The sequence below is a fragment of the Thunnus thynnus genome, chromosome 10, assembly GCF_963924715.1.
Source record: "Thunnus thynnus chromosome 10, fThuThy2.1, whole genome shotgun sequence".
Lineage (NCBI taxonomy): Eukaryota > Metazoa > Chordata > Actinopteri > Scombriformes > Scombridae > Thunnus > Thunnus thynnus.
In genome coordinates this window covers 5,623,676-5,644,258 of record NC_089526.1, presented here as the reverse complement: position 1 = coordinate 5,644,258, position 20,583 = coordinate 5,623,676, and the positions used below count along the sequence as shown (strand labels likewise).

At 39.1% G+C, this 20,583-nt stretch overlaps 2 protein-coding genes across 7 annotated transcripts in view; one reads left to right on the top strand and one right to left on the bottom strand.

Moving 5' to 3' along the window:
* The window catches only part of LOC137190647 (uncharacterized), a 30,042-nt gene extending 17,765 nt beyond the window's left edge, over window positions 1–12,277 (bottom strand). The window contains exons 1-6 of the mRNA XM_067600169.1: window positions 8,890–12,277; window positions 8,690–8,757; window positions 7,340–7,637; window positions 6,782–6,936; window positions 4,854–5,136; window positions 4,525–4,672 (exon numbers count right to left, since the gene is read on the bottom strand). Of these exons, the coding sequence (XP_067456270.1) occupies window positions 4,525–4,672; window positions 4,854–5,136; window positions 6,782–6,936; window positions 7,340–7,637; window positions 8,690–8,753 (948 nt within the window). The 5' untranslated portion in view covers window positions 8,754–8,757; window positions 8,890–12,277. The remainder of the gene's footprint in view (window positions 1–4,524; window positions 4,673–4,853; window positions 5,137–6,781; window positions 6,937–7,339; window positions 7,638–8,689; window positions 8,758–8,889) is intronic.
* A 4,760-nt stretch (window positions 12,278–17,037) lies between these two features.
* The window catches only part of smarcc1a (SWI/SNF related, matrix associated, actin dependent regulator of chromatin, subfamily c, member 1a), a 28,681-nt gene continuing 25,135 nt past the window's right edge, over window positions 17,038–20,583 (top strand). For 5 of the 6 annotated variants that reach the window (XM_067600591.1, XM_067600587.1, XM_067600589.1 and 2 more), the window contains exons 1-3: window positions 17,038–17,287; window positions 20,007–20,126; window positions 20,226–20,311. In XM_067600591.1, the coding sequence (XP_067456692.1) occupies window positions 17,102–17,287; window positions 20,007–20,126; window positions 20,226–20,311 (392 nt within the window). In that variant the 5' untranslated portion in view covers window positions 17,038–17,101. The remainder of the gene's footprint in view (window positions 17,288–20,006; window positions 20,127–20,225; window positions 20,312–20,583) is intronic. The other variant, XM_067600590.1, reaches the window with a different exon arrangement.

Genomic DNA, 20,583 nt, shown 5'->3' with positions numbered 1-20,583 from the left:
AATAATGAAATGATCAGGAAAAAAAAGAGCATGTGTGCTGGCAGATGACAATCAGGTGATGACTGTTGCAGGTACAGGGTGATTGGAGAGGTGACTGGGAAAGATGGGAAAGTCCGGGGGCCTCTGGTGGTCAGATGATGAATGGCAGGGAATGGAGACTTCCATGGAAATGCAGGGGACTGGGGAAGTGAGAGTGTGGCTGAAGGCAGGATGGGAAAAATAAATACTACTGAGACAGATATTGTGATAACAGCAGTCTATGGAGAAAGTGTGAGGTGTATTAGATCCTTTCAGAGTTTATCTAAAGCCCTCGACTCATGCAGACTGCAAACAGCGGTAACATATGTGCTATTCTGGAAGGTTCAATCCAGCATTGTTTGTTGGTTTAGAAGAGTCCTTTAAAAGGAGAAGGCTAGTGAAATTCTGTGCTTTTCTTATTGGCCCCATTGTGTCAGAGAATAAAGTATATAAATAAAGTAATAAAGTAATAAATCGCCTGAGGCTTGGAAACATGCAGAAATGCTGCCTACAACTGCAGCAACATTTGTATCACATGGATTTGGTTTAGGCTTTTGGTTAGGTTTCGGAATCTACAGCCTTTTTCTCAGTTTTATCTAGTCATAGGGCACCAATTTCGAAAATAATTGCACATTTCTACTACATAGGTTACCTAATTTTAAGAATTCATCATATTTACAGTAGTGAAATTCCTCTTTAAAGTCCCCCTCCACTCAAAAATGTGTTTTTCTTGTTTCATCAGTTGGATATTTGCTCTTCACTGTGTGTCATCACACTATGTGTTTCCACATTCATCTGATGAAGAGGGAAAGTTTCTCTGTGCTCACTGAAAAGTTAAAGACGCGTACCAACAAGCATGTTTTGTGACATAACAACTAGCAAGCACAACAAAGTTTATTTATATAGCACCTTTCACAGACACCAATCACAAAGTTCTTTGCAGCCAAAGAAATAAAATCAAATACAATCAAATCAAATTAAATAAAACAAAGAGACCAGATAATATACAGGGATAACAGGCATAAGAGACAAATTAAAACATAGAGTAGCCCATGCTACACAAATGCTACCCAAACTAGTTTGGAGCTATTTGCAGGAGACATCTTGTGTCCAGAAGTTCAACCTTTGAAATGAGAATATTTGCATATTCATAGATTATGGGTTTTTCAAAAAGGGAGGAGGAGAAGAGCCACATCAGACAGAAATTATCATTCAAACCAGTCATTTTATATGTTTTAAAACATGTATGAGGGATCTTTAACCTTTTATACAGCGCAATTTATCACCAACAGTCCTTAAGCGTAAATTAACACTTGTTTAATCTACTGTCTGTTATCAGCTTTAACATGAAACTACTTGCAAAGAAAAAATATACTATTGACTGAGAGCTTAACAACTACCCAATCGCCAGAATAAAATGTTTACATTGTACGTTTCTGCAAACCATGGATGCATCGAATGTCTACGTTTCAATGTTGACTTTTCCCATTAAATGGCCATTACCAGTTGAATAATGATGTTTTATGATGTGATAACGCTGTGGTTAAGGTCTGGTTACGTTTAGGCACAAAAACCACTTGGTTAGGGTTAGGCAAAGATCATGGTTTGGGTTAAAATACCCGATTTTTGTTGCAAGAAAAATGGCTGCAAATGTCCCAACGTCTCGCTACAAACACCCCTTTTTGTCAATTGAAATGGGAAGCGGACTGTGGTCTCGAGGTGGTTTCCAACAGTGCTCTCTGCTGCTTTGATGCTTTTCCAACTTTCTTCCATCTAACTCTCTAACCAACCACCCAACCTTTCCTCCTCTTAATAAGATAGTCAGCACATGTAGATGTCATCTGAACTACGTCTCTTTTTCTATGCTACGTATTGTAGAAACGATGAAATGATACGTATTGAAACATAGAGGTTCAACGTATCCGTGGTTTGCAGAAACGTACAATGTCAAAATTTTATTCTGCCAACTGGGCTGAGTTTGGAGTCAATTGTGCTCCAGTATGTAACTTACACAGGTGTGACGTGGCAACTTGAAGCCACCAGGGCACATACACTGAGAATGGACTTTACAGTGAAGAGGGAGACATCTTGTGTCCAAAAGTTAAACTTTTGAAATGAACAATATTTGCATATTTAAAGATTATGGAATGTTTAATGAGGGAGAAGGAGGAGATGCCATTTTAATGATTTTAATGTGGTAATTATACTTTTTTTGGTGGAAATTTAATATGAAACATACATTATTGTTCCAAGCAGAGTATTTTTATGTTTTTATACATGTCTGATGGGGATCTTTAAACATTTCAGAGGACGTCTAGTTGGGGTTAGAGATAAGTTTGGGTTCAGGTTGAGGCAAGAGGAAACTAATATTAACAGGGAAACAGTCTTTAACACAAATACAAACAATTTTTATTTATATAGCGCCGAATCACAACAAAAGTCATCTCAAGGCACTTTTCACATAGAGCAGGTCAAGACTGTACTCTTTAATTTACAGAGACCCAACAATTCCCCCATTAGCAAGCACTTGGTGACAGCGGTAATGAAAAACTCCCCTTTAACAGGTAGAAACCTCAAGCAGAACCCGGCTCTTGGTGGGCGACCATCCATCCCATTACACTGGAATCGAATCTACTTGACACATCCAAGCCACATTAGTCTTTGTCATCACTCCTCCGTTTTTTTATTATTTACACTCATTAATTATCCATTTTAGGGCACAAGAATTTTTGGGGTTTTTTTGCAATTATACTTGTTAATGTTTTATAACACAGATATCACAGACATAGCCAGATCATAGTTACAATAGATGTAAGACGAGCACGTCCCCTGGATTAACAGCAATAGCAAAACTGAACCATGTTTCATTATTCTGGTTGAGACAGATTACAGAGTCAATAATAGAATTACACTGAATACATTTACATTGTCATTATTATGAAGTTTATCCCAGACCAAAAATCTAATGCTTTGTTCCAGAAGTTGGATATCCAAAGTGCATAAAAATGAAATTACCTAAATGTAAAATGAATGACTAATGACAATTAAGTAATTATATGTAGCCAACAGAACACACAAAAATGAAATAACCCTCCAAACTGTGTATTTGAGAACATGGCTATTCAGCTACAACCACATACCTTGACATGCAAAATAAACTCAAAGAAAGATTAGCAGCCACTGTCTGTGCTGTGCTGATGAATATGATTTGATGTGGACCACACAGGAATATTTATGTTCAGTATCAGGTCCAGGTGGCTAAACGAAAAGGCTTTAAACAACGTTGATGATCTGGCCGAAGACAAAGGTAAGTAGGCAGGTATATATATACACAACTGAGTGACAGTACAGTACAAGAGTGAAGGGCAGGTGTGCTGGCAGATGACAATCAGTCGTGAAACTACAGTGCTAAGTCCAGAACAAAATTGTCCATACGGACAAATAAAGTGCATCTTATCTTGTTAAAACAATAAACACTTCACCTTCTGCCTACAACTCTACAGCCCGTACAGCCAGCTCCAATGTTGATATTTATATTACACTGAATGACATTATTATGCATAATGTGAAAAGTGTCACTTGTAGTGACGGACACATAATTATCACCAACAGAGCCTTTTAGCCTCTTTTGCTTCTTGTTTTGGTTTTACACATTTGTATGGTTTAGTCTCACTACTCAAAAGGCTCTGATAAACCCACAGCACACTTCAGAGAGAAAAGACAGGACCACACTGATTGATATGCAGCCTTTAATAATGCAAGCAGACTAATGTTTCAAAACTACTGGGTCTACATCAGAATCAAAGAGGACAAAGGCATAAGGCAAACACACATATGTAGTCACCTTACGATAGATGTATGTTTGTTATTGGGCAGAAGGTTGAACAGTTCAAACATATTGGGCAATAGATTAAAAGGTGGGAATTGCCAGAACCAATGTCCAGGTGCCAAACCCATACATTAAAAACAGAAAAACAAGAATTATGTGAAATCAAGTGCAAAAGGTTCATGTTTTGCAGCAGACATAATATTATGAATTGGAGGAAGTATGACAAGTTCAGCTCCTCATCTAGTATCTAGTAGCTATAGAACAGATATTTTTCTCAGGAGTCATGGACACCAAACTAGAGCTAAAAAGAGACTGAATATTGAATTCACATTCATCTTGTGGGCAGATACATGACTCCAAATGAATGCTAACGTTATGTTTGTGTTGACAGGTTGTGTAAATGGGCAACTGTTTGCTAACATATTAGCCACAACAATTTTATTCAGCTAGATGATGTTGTCAGGGCTGTGTTTGTCAGCTTGTTTTAGAATTATTCTGCCTCCTAGTGGTCGAACTTTACTAATGCAGTTTTAATGTGATCTAACTATATGTTGTCTCTAATAATGTCAATGTCATAAGTGAAGCTTAAGCTATGATTGCAACCAGAATCTATAAAAGAGCATCAGCTAAATATCGGCAATGTAAATTGTTGTATATTTTGAACTTCATCAGATCTAATCCAGTTCAGAGCCATACACCTCCACCTCACACAGGGTCAGGTACTGGGTTTTTCCAGGAATGACTATGCTGACGTAGCGACCCTCCATCCCCTTACAGTCAAACGTGTGGGTAAAACCTCCAGGGATGTGTGTGATCACAGCACACCTAGGAGAAAGAGAAATTACTTTGTTAACTTATTGAATGATCACTTTAATAAATGGATAGACCTATTCATTTTCAAAGGTTAATATAAATATAAGTTACTGCTAACAAACCTAATGACAAATATCCATTAATGACCAACTTTTAGTCATAGTAGTATTTTAATTAATGGACTGTAAACTACCTGGGATTGCTGTTGCCATTGTTCACAGAAGAATCTCCGATGCGGATCTCAGCTCCATCAAGTCGTTTTGGGTATGTAGCTTCATTGGTTATCTTAACAGAAAACACTTTATGTGTTTTCTGCAGGTCCACTCGCCACCAGGGACTGGCCGTGTATTTTGTGTAAGTGCAGGAGCCGTCTGACAATTTACTGTCACGACTCCCATCTATAGCATTATATGGATTGCCAAGATATGAATACAATGATGACTGTGAGGCTTTTCCTTGAAGTGCCATGTTCTCTCCTGTACAAAAGGACACATTTACAACCATCAGCACTAATACCTAGTTTTCCTTGCTTTTGTAGAACAAAGTGGCTCCAATTTGTGGATGTCTTAAACCTAAAAGTCAAAATTATTTGCACATTGGTGTCCTTTCCAGTAGTGGGAAGCTGCACTGAAATATGGAGCATTTATGTATAGTTGTGCAAATGCTTGTCACAAAAATTGAAGGATGCACCAGCAGTTGGCCGTAGAAAATGTGCCAGATTTTATGTTGTGTAATAGAATCCAAAGTGTTTATTATCTTGTTGTTATTCAACACATTTGCAAATCTTTTTCAGACACTATCCAGTATCCCAGTAACTCTTGAGAAATAGTTTCTTCATTGGATTTATCAGTTCTTGTCTCCGATGAATAATTTAAGATGTTCATTGTTCTTCTAAATAAACCAGCTGACCAGATACTTCTGATTCTCACTATGGTCCCATTTACACCCGGTATTAACATGTGCTCTGAATCTGGATCCATTATCTGAATAATGACATTCAATTCATGGGTTTTTGCATTTACACCTGGTATTAAAGTGCGTTCTTGTTTTCTCAGTTGTGCCTGCATTATGATCACGTTTCAATATGCACATTAGCTAGGCGCATCTGGCAGACTTGTCAACAGTCATCTTCCAAGGTAAAGGAAACTGCTGCCATGAATGGACTTCATTCTTTTCTAAATCACTGTTCATAATGTACAGATTGCATTTACACCTAGCTGAGATCTGGTCACAATATGAGCCTGACAACCTCAGAATGCGTTCTGAGTGCATTTACACCCTGCTTTCACATGTATATCCAGATACAGATGGCATTTTAATGCCAGGTGTAAATGTACTGATTGCATGTTCGAGTTATGACGCATTTATACCCTATTTACACTTGGCATTAATATGCCATCTGTATCTGGATGTTATCTGAGTAAAGAAAAACACATGTTAATGCAGGTGTCCATGCACTCAGAATGAACGCATTGTGATCAGAATGCAATCAGATTAGGCAGATAACATTTGGAGGTGGTCGGGCTCCCACTGTGATTGGATCTTAGCCAGGTGTAAATGCTGTACGTATCTGTAAAGCGTGACCACATTCATAAGAATAAAGTCATCACAGTAAGTTTAAAGGTCACCTAGCTCTTCCTGCAAGCTAAAGCAAGCTTTGTAAAATCTACAAATAGCTGTAACTAGAAGTCTTCCCTTGAAAAAAAGTGAATGACATCCATTCATGGCAGCAGTTTCCTTGACCTGGGACGCAATATGTTTGCTGACAAGTTGCAGCTCTGCCTAGAAAATTTGCATATTCAGATCCAATCACAAGGCAGGAACAGCTGAAAAAATGAGAACACATTTTAAAACCAGGTGTAAATGCAAAGACTGATTGGATTTCATTATCCAGATAATGTATCCAGATTCAGAACACACCAGGTGTAAATGAGGCCTCACTTCAAATAGATACCACCAGAGATTTATTTGTAGCAGGAAGTACATGCATTTCACTCATTTCCTTTATTCAAATGAATGCAGTTCAACTCCTGCTGTGACCACAGCTGTAAAGAAAATGAGGCGCCAGCATCACCTAGCAAATTAAATTTGTGTGGCTTCAGCTACATATTAAATTCTCACCAGTTGGGGCACGGTACCCGTAGACTTCCACTTCACAGAGTGTGAGCATCCTTTTTGGACCAGGTAAAACCACAGTCACATAACGTCCCTCCATGTGTTTTGTAACAGTTACTGTATAAGACCTGCCTGCTGGGATACGAGGAATTACACCAACCCTAAAAGAGAGAGAGAGGAAACAGTGCATGAATGCATTTTATAACTGAAGTACCTTAAAGGTTATTTTATGTATTTTAAAAAAAAACGTCAGTCATTCAATTTCTTTTATAAGATTATTAATGCTTGTATACTGTGTTAAAGGGCTAGTGCACACAATTATTTGCTATATTGTGGTCTCACAATTTTTAGTTATATCCGGGAGGTATAAGGTTTCCAAAGTGAGCCAATATAAATACCATTAAGTGAATCAGCTTTACCATATCAAAGTTAATTGGATAAAGAACTCAGGGCCCCAACTACATATATAGAGGGTAGATGGGCTACATCAGTATCTGGGTGGTTTATGTCTGCTTCCAGGGAGGAGTCCTGTATCTAATGAGAAATTACAGTATGTTCACTTACACTGGGTTTCTGGCACCATTGTCTCGTAAAGAGTTTCCGATGTGAATCTCTGCCCCACTGATCCTGTCTGCACAGCAGTCTCCTCTGTTGGTGATGATGATAGAGGTGACCACGTAGGACTCCAACAGGTCCACCCTCCACCAGGGGTTGGTCTGTGCTGTAGTGAGGCTGCATGAACCGGCCTTGTAATTAGATTCACGGTTTCCATCAATGGCATTGGAAGCAGCTCCAAAAACAGACAAAGGCGATCCCTGGTAGCGGTATGACTGAGTTGCTTTTCCACGCAAGGCCACATTTTCTGTGAAAGAAATACACACATTTTTTTCCAAAGTTTAATGTTGATTATCCCTGTGGAGAAATTATATCACACCTGAGAACCTCTGCTTGCCCATCCTGTGGTTTGCATTAGTGTGATTTGAATGCTTTGTTTTAAGCCACGTTAGCGGCGTGGACATAGAGACATTTGGTCCACCACTTTGGTCCAGACTGATGTTGTAATTCTGCTGTTTACCTTGCGATGCAACAAAAAATAAAATCTTGCCGGCAAATGGTGACGAATTGTGAACACAACAATGACTTATCATCATCTTTAAGTTGATATGGGGAACTTGTTTGCAAACAGTTTATTTTTTCCACATCCCGCAGGTACGGAGCTACATTATCATTCATTTGGAGTCTTGTTTCTGTCCACCTGGTAAAAGGCCAATATTCACTCTTTCTGCTCTGTTATATCTGGCTCTTTATCTGCTCAATGCTCCACTATGTTCACCAGCTAGTCGCTGGCTACTAGAATTTAAAAATACTTAATTACAAGTAAAAGTCCTGCATTCATTTTCCTACTTAAGTAAAACCATAGAAGTATTACCAGCTAAATATACTTAAAAGTACTTAAGTACAAGTATTCATTTTGCAGAAAATTGAGTTGTGACTGATATATTAAATACATTTAAGTTAATGTATGAGCAGCATTTTATTATTGTAGCTGGTCGAGGTGAAGCTAGTTTGAACTGCTGTAAGGGTCCCAAGATAAATCTGAGGGGTCTTAAGTTGATAGATTGGATAGAAGAGAAGAAAAAACATAGTTCTGCTACATAAATTTGAATTCATTTTTCAACCACAACATACACATAATCACTTCTCCACAAAAAAACCAAACTTGTGTACAGTGTAAACAAAATTCGGAAACAAATCTACTTAACACATCCAAGCCACGTGAATCTTAATTGTCACTCCACCATTATTATTTACACAGAACTAATTAACCATTTTAGGGCACCGGGATTTTTTGGCAATTATACTTGTTAATGTTTTATAACACAGATATCACAGACATAGCCAGATCATACTTACTATAGGTGTAAGCCGAGCACGTCCCCAGGAAGAGCAGCAACAGCAGAACTGAACCGTGTTTCATTGTTCTGTTTGAGACAGATTACAGTCAATAATAGAATTAGAAGTGCATAAAGATGTAATAACTTTTGTAAAATGAATGACTAATGGCAATTAAATAATGTATTTGAGAGCATGGCTATTCAGCTACAACCACATACCTTGATACGCTGTTTGTGCTGTAAAAGGGTAAAACGATGTTCAGGTTCGGGTCCAGGTGGCTGAATGAAAAGGCTCAAAGCAACGTTGATGATCTGGCTAAGGGTAAGTGTACAGGCATATATATCCAACAGAGTGATGTGCTGGCACATGATGATCAGGTGTGGAACTACAGTGCGATCCAAAACAAATTTGCCCATTGGGACAAATATGTATCTTACATTGGCTTACCAAAACAGTTCACACCTCACCTTCTGCCAACAAATATACACCCTGAACTTGCAAAATAAATAAGCTAGTAAAATAACTTTATTTCACCATCAGAGGCGAATACATGTATCTCCTTTGAGTTTAGAATAGAATAGAACAGAATAGATCTTAATTGTCCACCAGGGTGGAAAATTGTCTTCAGCTCACCAAAACATGAAGATGCACTATACATGATTCTTACAACATAGAGACAGCGAAGCAGTCAGTAAAACAAACACTTAGACAAAGTCACATTACACATAAAACACAGTTCATGTCTGAGGCTTAGTTCTCATCAGTCACTTTGCAAAGTTAAGAATAATGATGGCACTTGGAATGAAGGACTTCTTAAATACGCTTTTAGTTTCCAGAGGCGCTCTTTAGTACCTCCGGGAGCTAAGAGGCCAGGATACTACTTTCCTTCTTCCTCGTCCTTTCCTTAAACAGTTGAATCAAGGACTTCTGGGTTTTGCCAACTATTCTGCTGGCCATTAACACAATTCTGGAAAGTTTCATCTATGATCTGCCCCTTCTCCACTGCACTGAAATATCAAATTAGCAGGCAAAATATTACAGTATTTGGTTTGTTTTGGAATCTAGCAGCCACTAGCTCAAGACAGTCACCCTGGTATGATTTATAATTGGCCAAATTTAGTTTAAAGAATTTACTTCTGAGTTTGAGTCTTATGTTCATCAAAGAGAGAAAGAGTGGGAAATTCAGTAACAAATATTTTTTCCCAGCCCAAGAGATCTGAAGCTTCCAACTCTCAACAACTTACAATTCTACCTTTCTGGTGAACCTTTTTTGATGATGGAGATGGTGTTGTCCACTTTTTAGAAGAGGAGATGGTATAAACCTGTTGCACCTCCTGGCCTTTGACAGCCAGTGGCACAAACCCCCTCCCTGTAATGAGGCAAGCAGGTAGGATTAAGGGAAACTTACTTAAGGCAATGGCCAGTCTAACGAGGTTAGAAATGGGACGGCAGTCCGAACAGTCAAACTGATCTAAAAGGGCATTACAGAAGAGCAGGTCAGGAACAGGCAGTGAGTCACAACACAGGTAGCATAATACAGATAACCCAGAAAAATAAAACAGGATCAGGATTCCAGTAACAGGCAGGAACAGGACACAAGGTGCAGGGGGTTGGGCTTTCAGACACAGTACTAAAGTGGTTCAAGTCCCATCTTCAGGACAGGAACTATTTTGTCTCAATTGGTAATTATGCATCTGGGTGGACCAACATAAGGTGTGGAGTTCCCCAAGGCTCAATTATTGGTCCTATTTTATTTAACATTTACATGCTTCGTCAGTACTTATCTCGACTCAGAAAACCAAAAACCAAGTCAGAAATCTTGGTGTAATTCTTGACTCAGAGTTAAACTTTAACAGCCACATCAAATGCATTCTACCATCTTGAAAACAAAGCAAGAATCAGACGATCCACACAGGATGGATTAGAGTATAGATTAGAAAAACTAATCCATACCTTCATTTCCAACAGGTTAGATTAACTAAACACATCACACAAGTTCTCAGGTCTCAGTGCTGGGTCAAACTTCCAACTTTAAATCCAGGTTGAAAACGAAGGTTATAATATTGCAACTCTAGTTCTATAAGCACAGGCAGAGCCATCTACTGGACTCTATGGGTAATACTCCTCTCCAATCACACGCACGCAATCGCTCACTGAAATTTGCATGTACATGGCCGGCCAATCAGAATGCGCATACTGATTACGTGGGTCCCAAACCCTATATTAGCAGTGTCTCACTGCCGCTCACCAAAAGCACTTCAGTGGACGAGGTGGGAGCAGCAGGGTCCATCGGTAGAGGGCTCCCCTTGTGCTTATAGAACTAGGGTTACAATATCGTAACCTTCGTTCTATCTCACACAGGCTCTGCCCTATACTGTACACTATGGTTACAGTAGGTGGAGCCCAACGAATGTACGCCCTGCCGCGCCATATCATCAGACTGCCTCACTAGGCCCGGCCAGCCAGAGGTTAGTACTACTACCTACTACCTACCTACTACCTACTACTTTATAATCCCAGCAGCTTAGCATGGCAGTAGGGGGCCCAACTCAGTCCAGTTAACATGGACCATAGCAGGGGGACAGAAATGGCCTAACCTCGCAGGGGTCATAGGTCATATACCAAACACCCTGCACACCCCATTTCCAGAGTCATCTTGGATCACAGGAGAATGCCAGTGTATAATTGCCCAGGAGGGTAAGGTGAACCACAGCTGACACACACACCACCCTTTTCAACGGCAACAGCAAGACTGCAGCATATCATTCACTGTGCTGAGAGGGTGCAAACTGCCATCCCTCCAGGACCTGCACACCTCCACTGAGGCAAGCAGGAAAGATTATGGCCCACCCCTTCCACCCCAGACATAAACTTTTTGAAACACTCCCCTTCAGCAAGAGGCTGTGATCTGTCAAGACCAAAACCTCACGCCACAAGAACACTCTTTACGGCTGCTGTCGGCCTCATCAACAAGGCTTTTTGAATACATTTTTTACACAAACTGTGGATTTAGTCCCCCATCACTTACATTGAAAGCACATTAAGAGGGTTATGAACAGGAGGAGTGATTACAGAAAGAAAAACCTGTATAAATGGTCATAGTGTCACCTGACTGTTTTTTTAAGACAGACTTGAAAATTTGTGAACCTATCCTTTAAATTCACTGTGTAAAGGCTGCTAGGAGTCCCGGAAGATGACCTGATGACCTTGCCAGCAAGTACGTAAAACTCACAATCTTATATTTGCACTGTGATGACCTTTGACGACGGCTGTGGCTCAGGAGGTAGAGCACGTCATCCACTCATCGGAAGATCAGCAGTTCAATCCCTGGCTCCTCTAGTCCACATGTCAAAGCGTCCTTGGGCAAGATACTGAAACCCAGATTGTTCCCAATGGCTGCGCCAGCCTGCGAGAGTGTGTGGGTGAATGTGCATTAGATTAGATCCTGATGAGCAGGTTGGTACCTTGCATGGCAGCCTCTGCCATCTTGAGTGGTCGGAAGACTAGAAAGGCTCTATATAAATGCAGTCCATTTACCATAAGATGGAGTGTTACATTAACGCAACTTGTATTATTATTGTTGTTATTATTATTATTATCCTAGTCAATATTTTGTACATCTCATTCTCATTTCTCTTCAATATAAAATTTAAACCTGTAGCAGCTCTTCTCACCTGATATATATTTTACATATTTTTTATTATAAATTCTTTGTATTATTCAAGACTACTGTGCTTAATTTTGTGTATATTTTTGACTGATATGATATGATATGATACACGATACCAAGGCAAATTCCTTGTAGCCTATGTGCAAACCTAATCCGCAATTTATCTGATTCTGATTTTGATTCTGATTTTGATGTTTTATGCTGTTTTTCTTCTTTAATGTTTTAATGCATTATGTACAGCACCTTGAATTTCCCTTTTGTATGATTTATGATGAACAAATAAACTTGCCTCATCTCACCTTACAGGATCCAGGATCAGGTTTGATGGCTGAATGCAAAGGCACACAGCAACTCCAGGATAAGGTTTGATGGCTGAATGCAAAAGCACACAGTGCAGTCTGGCAGAGGACAATAATAAGTGGGCAGGTATATGTACCCAGTGGGGTATTTCGGGAAATGAAGGGCATGTGTGCTGGCAGATGATGATCAGGTGATGATGACTGATGCAGATCTATTTCATTCCTCTGTGTCATTATCATTGTCATGTCATTGTCCAAAAAATTAAAAACATATCATTCATTACCATGAACACACACTGTAGTTCATGTTGAGTATTACTTGAGTAATACTGAAAATACTCACTAGTGCATCATAGTGTGTTAATCCGCGTCTGAAAATAGTCCCCAACAAATGTACTCTTTTGTGGAATTTGAGTAACAGTTTTAAAAGATTTACATCTTTAGTGGGAAGTAGGAGCAAAAGGCTTGGGGCTACAGACATTGTAGGTGAGTAAGAAAGTACTGAGAGAGACTAATGGATTCCTTTTTTTTTTCTTTTTATCTTTTCACAGGATTTGCTGGTTGTATGTTCTCCATTTTTTATGCCACAGTAGATCCACAGTGACACTTCTCTCATATCATACTAAATACTCTAGCTTACCATACAAAATGTAGAAAATCATCAAAGCAAACCTGTAATGCAGGTTACATTTGTTTAAAGCAGAGATGTTCTGCACTCAAATATATTGAAATTGTTTTACTCATTTTAAAGTAGGTTTACTGTTGCCTAAGTATGCAATGAGATGCTATGTTAGCAAAAAACAAACAAAACAAATATATATATATATATATATATATATATATGTGTGTGTGTGTGTGTGTGTGTGTGTGTGTATACTAAAAAATAAATATTTGATCTGACTGGTGATGGTCATATGTCACAAGAATACAACAATAAATAAAAACAGTAATCAGTACAAAAGAATACACAAGAACACAGGTTAACACCAACATCACTGCTGTCATTGTCACCAAAATCATCAGAGAAAGCAACAGAAGAGAAGAAGGCAGAAACTAGGGCACAGCATGTAACACCCACAGCTAGTACGTAGCAGGTTGAACCACATTTTGTTTAAAAAGCTGATGAAACAAAAGACCTCATGTATCTGTTCATGTCACCTCTAGGGAGGTAAATCCTCTGTCCTGATGGAAGAATAGTAATGGATAGGTTCACAATTTTTCAAGTTTCTATCCCTCCACTGCAGATCAACAGGGAAACTCTGTCCACAGAAACAAAAAAGGGGAATTTTGTACTAAAAATACTTTAACTTTGGAAGATATCCACTTTATTTGACAGCTGAAGTCTCATGTGAGCTTCAAATAAGCTTTTGAATACATTTATTGCACAAAGACTGTGGATTTTGTTCCCCATCACTTACATTTAAAGCACATTGGAAAGGGTATGCAAGTTTTTGTTTTTCACAATGAGATTGCTAACCATCAGATCACAGCAAATGTGAGAACTGACTCAGTGAAAGAAGTATTGAACATTTTCAACAGAGACTTGCCAACACTAAAGCTCTGGATTTGGGGCTCCTGGGCCTGTGTTCGTGGAGTAATACATCTATGTCCATGCATCCATGTTCATGAGGAGATGATGTGACTGCCAGTGGCACAAACTCTCTCCTGCCAGGAAGAATCTGACACCAGTTGTCGTGCTCTCTCTTATGTGCACAAGTTCAAGCCAGTCATAGCAGAACAAGCATGCAGCAGGAAAAATAAACATCATCAACAAACACAGCAGCAAAGGATGCTGCAAAAACGCATCTAAAAGTTGATCTGAAGCTCATACGAGGCTTCAGCAGTCTGAGTTAGTCACATCAAGTGGATATCTGACATATTTACAGTCTTGTTAGCATCAAATTCCCTCTTTGTGTTTCCCTGTTGAGCTGCGGTGGAAGTATAGTAACAAAAAGAGGGACTTTGGCACCAAAAAGACTGTAATATTGAAAGATATCTACTTGATTTGACTCAACAACGACTTCTTAGGATAAATGAAGACATTTATTAATAGCTAAATGTCTTGGGGATACATGATACGGCATAAAGATAATAATGAAAAAGAATAACAAGGCCTTTAAATGATAATAAAAATAAAATAATAAAGAAATAGTGACTCATGGTTAACATATTGCAACGGGTATGCTAAAGAAAAGCTAACTCAACTTCTCTAAAGAAATTATCTTTTAATTTTAAAGTTATTCAACATCAACCCTTGATCACAAAGCCACGCTATGCCCTACTGTTGACGAGTTTCGTTGCTGCAGAGATGTCGTCTCGGCAGATCCGGGGTTGTTTGGGTTCAGCTAGAGTTAGACTGTAGTTATACAGCGATGCGGTGCAGCCCGGCCTGGGCCGTGTTACAGATGAGTCCTTGTGATATAGCAGTGTTGAACCACTGATGAGGAGTCACGCCGTGTTTCAGGCTGCTCTGTGAAAGAGTTTTTCTGTCGGTTTAACTCCCAGTGGCCATACGCTCTCAACAAGCAGGCTGAGCTCCAGTTTAAGCGTCGCTGTCTTCTTCAAAGCGACGTTTTAGTTTGAATTGAGGATTCAGGCTTTGGCCGGCTTCTTGAAATCTTAGTTGAGTGCCGAATAAAGTTTCCTGACTACATTATAATCTTTATTCAGTAGCGGTGTAAACTTCAAAGTGAAATACTATATGTGGAAGCACGAGACTTAATGTTACAAGTAAAATAGAAACAAATTGTTTCAATAAAAAATTAAAATACGCACATACTTGGTCAAAAAACAAAGAAAAGAGACGTCGTAATAGAGGAATTATGTCTTGGTTCATGAGTTTCTGGAAACCAGCTCAGAGAGAAATCCCCCTGAGGTTGTTTTATAAGTTTGGATATAACAGGCGGAGTTTTGGGTGTGTTTTAAATGTTTTCACACTCAATTGTTGATGAATATTCAATTTCCTTGTTTCAGGGGAACTCTTAAGGTGTGGCTGACTTTGACTTGACATGGCAAATAACTTTTCTTACACTGCTGGGGAATTAAGTTTTGAGTTTTAAATGCACATTCACACTTCAGAGTCACTATGTTTGAATACTTCATATCACCTTATACCATATATTGTAAAAACCAATTAGAAAAAACAGTCCAGCATTATACATTCATTTCATAATAAGTTAATCCTTCCTCATCAACATACCAAACATTAACATTCATAGTAACGCTTCTCCTGATGTTTAGACATTCAGCCTTCATTGATTCAACCTTTTCAAACTATCTACACTGATATAAAGTTTAATACTATGTGAATGAAATAAAGCAACAATAATGTTACTAGATTAAACTTTCAGAAACATAATTTCAAATATGAATTCAACATAACTATTATTTCATAATATAAAAACATTCAATATGACTATTATTTCCTAATAAAAGAAAATGTTCAACCTGAAATTCTTCACACATAATTTCTTTACATGCCTGTTACCTCAGAATATTCATTCTTTCAATACAGCTACCTATCTAATTTAACTATTAAAATATGAATGTCTATGAGGTTAATAGATCAAAAGTTAAAATTTTGTTTAATTTGGTTAGTATCATGTTGTCAGACCCCCATTCGGCAAAGAGGTCAGTTCAGGGGTCCAGGGATGGGGCGGTTTTCCATGTCTGTGGAATTCACTCACCTCCTCAATTTAAAATTAAAGAAAGGCTGTTTATCCCATGAAATTAAAGACAAGGTCTGAATGTGTCCTACAGTGCAAGTGGACTGAATGGGCCTCCAAAGACTGTTACGAAGTAGTGTGCACAACCATCACACTAACTAGTGATAGAAGTTGGAAAATGTATACATGTGTATGTGTTTTAAATAAACACATAAATAAAGTAAAAAAAAAATTAAAAAGAAAGAAAAAGAAAACAATAGCCTTTAAAAACAAATAAATAAATAAACAAAAGCGATCCTAGTGATCCTCCAGCAAATACTTTCAGTTCTTATTATGTTATAAGGAGAGACTTTTAGTGCACTAAAAGTTGGAATATTATATATATTATTATTCATTGTGACAAATCTTCATCTGAAAAGTAATGAAAGCTGTCAAATAAATGCACAATATTTCCCTATGAAATGTAGTGGAGTGGAAATATAAAGTAGCATAAAATGGAAATACTCAAGTAAAGTACAAGTACTTCAAAATTGTACTTGCTTACTTTCCACCGCTGGAGACTTGTTTTCGTTTTATTAGTCTCGATAAGGACAAGAACGTGTAATGTATAATGTATGTAAGTACTAACAGAACAAACTTCCTGTTGGCGCCTACATGTCCCATAAACCCTTTTTATATCGCGACTCGCGAGACTTGAAAAGTCTCGACACGTTTGCGGCTGCGCAATATCATTCGAAAACTTGCACGGTGGGCGACGCGGTGGAGGAGAAAGACAACGCAGCGAACAAAACACACAATGGCGACGGCGGCGACAACGGCAGGCGGAACGGGTTCGGGCGGACCGGCCACCGGCCCGGTCGGCGGTGGAACCGTAGTGGGACGAAAGAAGGACGGCGGACCGTCCACGAAATTCTGGGAGAGTTCAGAGACGATATCTCAACTGGAGACGGTGCGGCTGTGGGTCGGAAAGCACTACAAGAAGGTGAGCGAGCTGTGCGGCTCCATTGATTCCTATGAAGGCCCGCGTCCCGCTGGCACAATGGAGCGATGCTAACCGAGCTAACGTTAGCTGTAGCCAGACAAAATTAACTATTTTGAAGGTTGTGGCTGCTTTCTCAGACGTTTACTGTTGTTTGCGAGTATTAGGTGATACGCAGTTGTTCGTACTGGTGTTAAATGTGCTACAAAATAGACAGGCGCGAAATTTACTTGAGCCAAGCTGTTTATCTGATAGCTAGCTCACCGTTAGCTCACTAAGTGCCCATTCAGTAACGTTACTAATAACACACACGCACGGGGGGATGTTTACAAATGAGCGGCAGATTGCAGCTTCTGTTGGTTAGTTGTTCAGCTTAGATTTGCAACTTTTTTCATTTCACAAAATGTTAAGTGATTCTCCTTTTATCAGCATTGCAAAAGGCCCGAGAAGCTAACTAAAATGTTAGTCACGGGACACCATGCAGCTAAGCAACATACAGTATACTATTAAGAAGATAAGACCTAGCCTGCCTTTTTATTCCCACTCAAACGACTGTCTAGTCATAAAATAACCATCCGATCCCTCTGTGCACTTTGCAAGCGCAATTGTATTTTGTGCAGAAGAGTAAGCAGTGTTGAGTTTTGTCAACACAGCAGCATACCAGACTGTGCAGGCTCCACTCGCCCACAAAGTTAGCCAAACAAAGAATGGTCCTCCTGTCTCTTCACGCTCTCGCTCAAACCCACAGACACACATTGGGTTTGTTATGATGAAGAAAACAATGAATGAACAAACATAATTTATAAATGAATTAAATAAACATAGATGAGGGATTGTGAGTACAGCTTTTGATACAAAGCGACGTTTTAAACACGGAAATACACTTTAAACTAAATATGTAAACTTAGCTTTTTTACAAAGACTAACCTAGGAGCTTGGCTTGAGTTTGTTTATATCTAACCACTGCAAAGATTACACCAACTTTAAGGCTAAAAGTAGGTCTCCCTGATATTGACCTTGTTATAAATATACCCGCTCTTTTGTTAGCTTTTCTCCTTTTTAGTGCGGATTGTCCTATTTCCTCATGGCCAGACCTTGTGCCATTGTTTCCCCTTGCAACATTATAGCTCAATGCCATAGCAAGAGTGAAAATGTACCTGAGGCAAGGAAAAACTGTTATGTGTATGTGAAATTTGGTAGATTAACCTTTAGCTTGAAGCACCTCTGACCTCTTCTGTGAAGGGCAGCAAGTGAAAGCACACAGTTCAGTGGTTGCTTTAAATTAAGTCCACCACGTTCATACATGCACAGAAACATGTACTAATATGAGTCAATACATAGTAATCCTATAAACATAAACAACTTAAAATCTGTGTCAACTCATAACATTTGTTTAAGTCTTACTGTTTTTGTATTGTTTATTGTGTTGTCTGTATATTTAGTTAAATCTTATGTCTGTCTAATTGGTCACCTTTTTGTACCATGTGTGCAATTTGACATGGTACAAAAAGGTGCACCTGTTTTGCCAATAATGGCAACACTAAATGTTCATTTATTGAAAATTCCAGCAACATTAAGTTTTGTCACTTGGAGTAAAATTTTCAAGCACAAATTTTAGGGCATTGTTTGGGTCCTTACTTGTAAATGATAGCGGTTGGGGGGGGGGCGATTCTCAGATGTATCACGATGCAGGCGTGGACAGTTCTGCATCAATTTTTGCAAATGTCAGAAATCGATTTTCTAAATGTTAGTTTAGAACGTGATGTTGATGGAACGAAAAAAGCAGGGAGTGGGAGTGCCACACTCGGACAGTATAAAGCTCGCAGGCTAGAGTTTATCTTCACAAAAGGCAGTGGTTACAAGCATGTTTTGATTTAATGTCTAAATAATTACTTTTGCAAGACCAACATGAAGTATATTTTGAATACTCTACGCTGCTGCTGAGAGACTAATGTTAGCGGAGCGGTGAAATCCAGTAGTAACAAACAAGACCGGTTGACGAACACACACTGCAACATTAAACAACTTGAACCAACTATGAGGTGAAGAAAATAACTCGATGCTCAGACCGCTTCGCCTCAAAAACCCTGCGCCTGCTCAGGGTGTCGGACAGCGATGGCTTCCCTCAAATCTAACTGTGCAGCGGAGAGGCTGCTCTCCACTGCTGGAGACATGACTTAAATAACACAGAGGAGGACTCTGCCTCACATACAGGCAGGAGACTGTAAGATGCTTTCAAATTAATTCATGTTTTAATTAATGCAGTTAACTTTTTAAAAGAAAAAGGCTGTGGACCATTTATCTTATCTGCCAGTTATGTTTCATATTGTACTTCAATGGAACCAGTGAATGTTTGGCACAAAGTATACTGGAGCAAGAGACTGAAAATTGTGCCCCCTTTTCTATTCATTCAATCGATTCTGAATCAAATTGGACACCAAAGAATCGGAATTGAATCCAGTCATGAGATTCCCAAACACTCCCACCCCTAGTAAATGGTATTTGTCTGTATTTTTGATCAGATGGTTATTCGATGAATCAAAAAGTAACTGACTGAACTAATTTTGCAGCCTTACTCAAAGGTGAAATTTCCACTCTTGGTTGTCGAAACTAAAATTTTGATCCCGTGTGTACGTGAGAAATCGTGCGGCTCCACGATGTGTGTGTTTATAAGTTTTACTGGTACATGTTAACGAATGCATTTCTCTCTGTCTCTTCCTAGTATGTCCAGAACGACTCCCCTTCCAGTAAATCCTTGGCGGGCCTTGTGGTCCAGCTGCTGCAGTTCCAGGAGGACGCTTTTGGACGCAGGGTCAACAATCCTGCTCTCACCAAGCTGCCTGTAAGCACAACACAGACATTTTGTATTTCTATTAAAACCACATTCTGGCATGTCTCGGTTTGTGGTATTTGTCCTCATCGTTCCTCTTTTATCTTCAAGGCCAAGTGTTTCCTGGATTTCAAAGCTGGGGGCGCTCTCTGTCACATCCTGGGGTCGGTCTACAAGTTTAAGAGCGAGCAGGGCTGGTGAGTTTGTTTGTGGTTAACTTCAGTAGACCCTTATTTAAACTCACATATAGTCCTGACATGTAAACCAGGTAGCTCCTTCTCTTGTGGCAGAGTAACCACTCCTACAAATGAACAAAGATATTTGTTTCCTTGAAATTCCTTAAATTATTCATATTCTTGAAAATTAAGAAATACGCATCCGTTCTCTCCGTGATTGCTGTAAGATAAAATAGGATCTGATACCTTAAATTCCATTTTTCACCCCAGACTGAACATCTTAACAGTTGTTG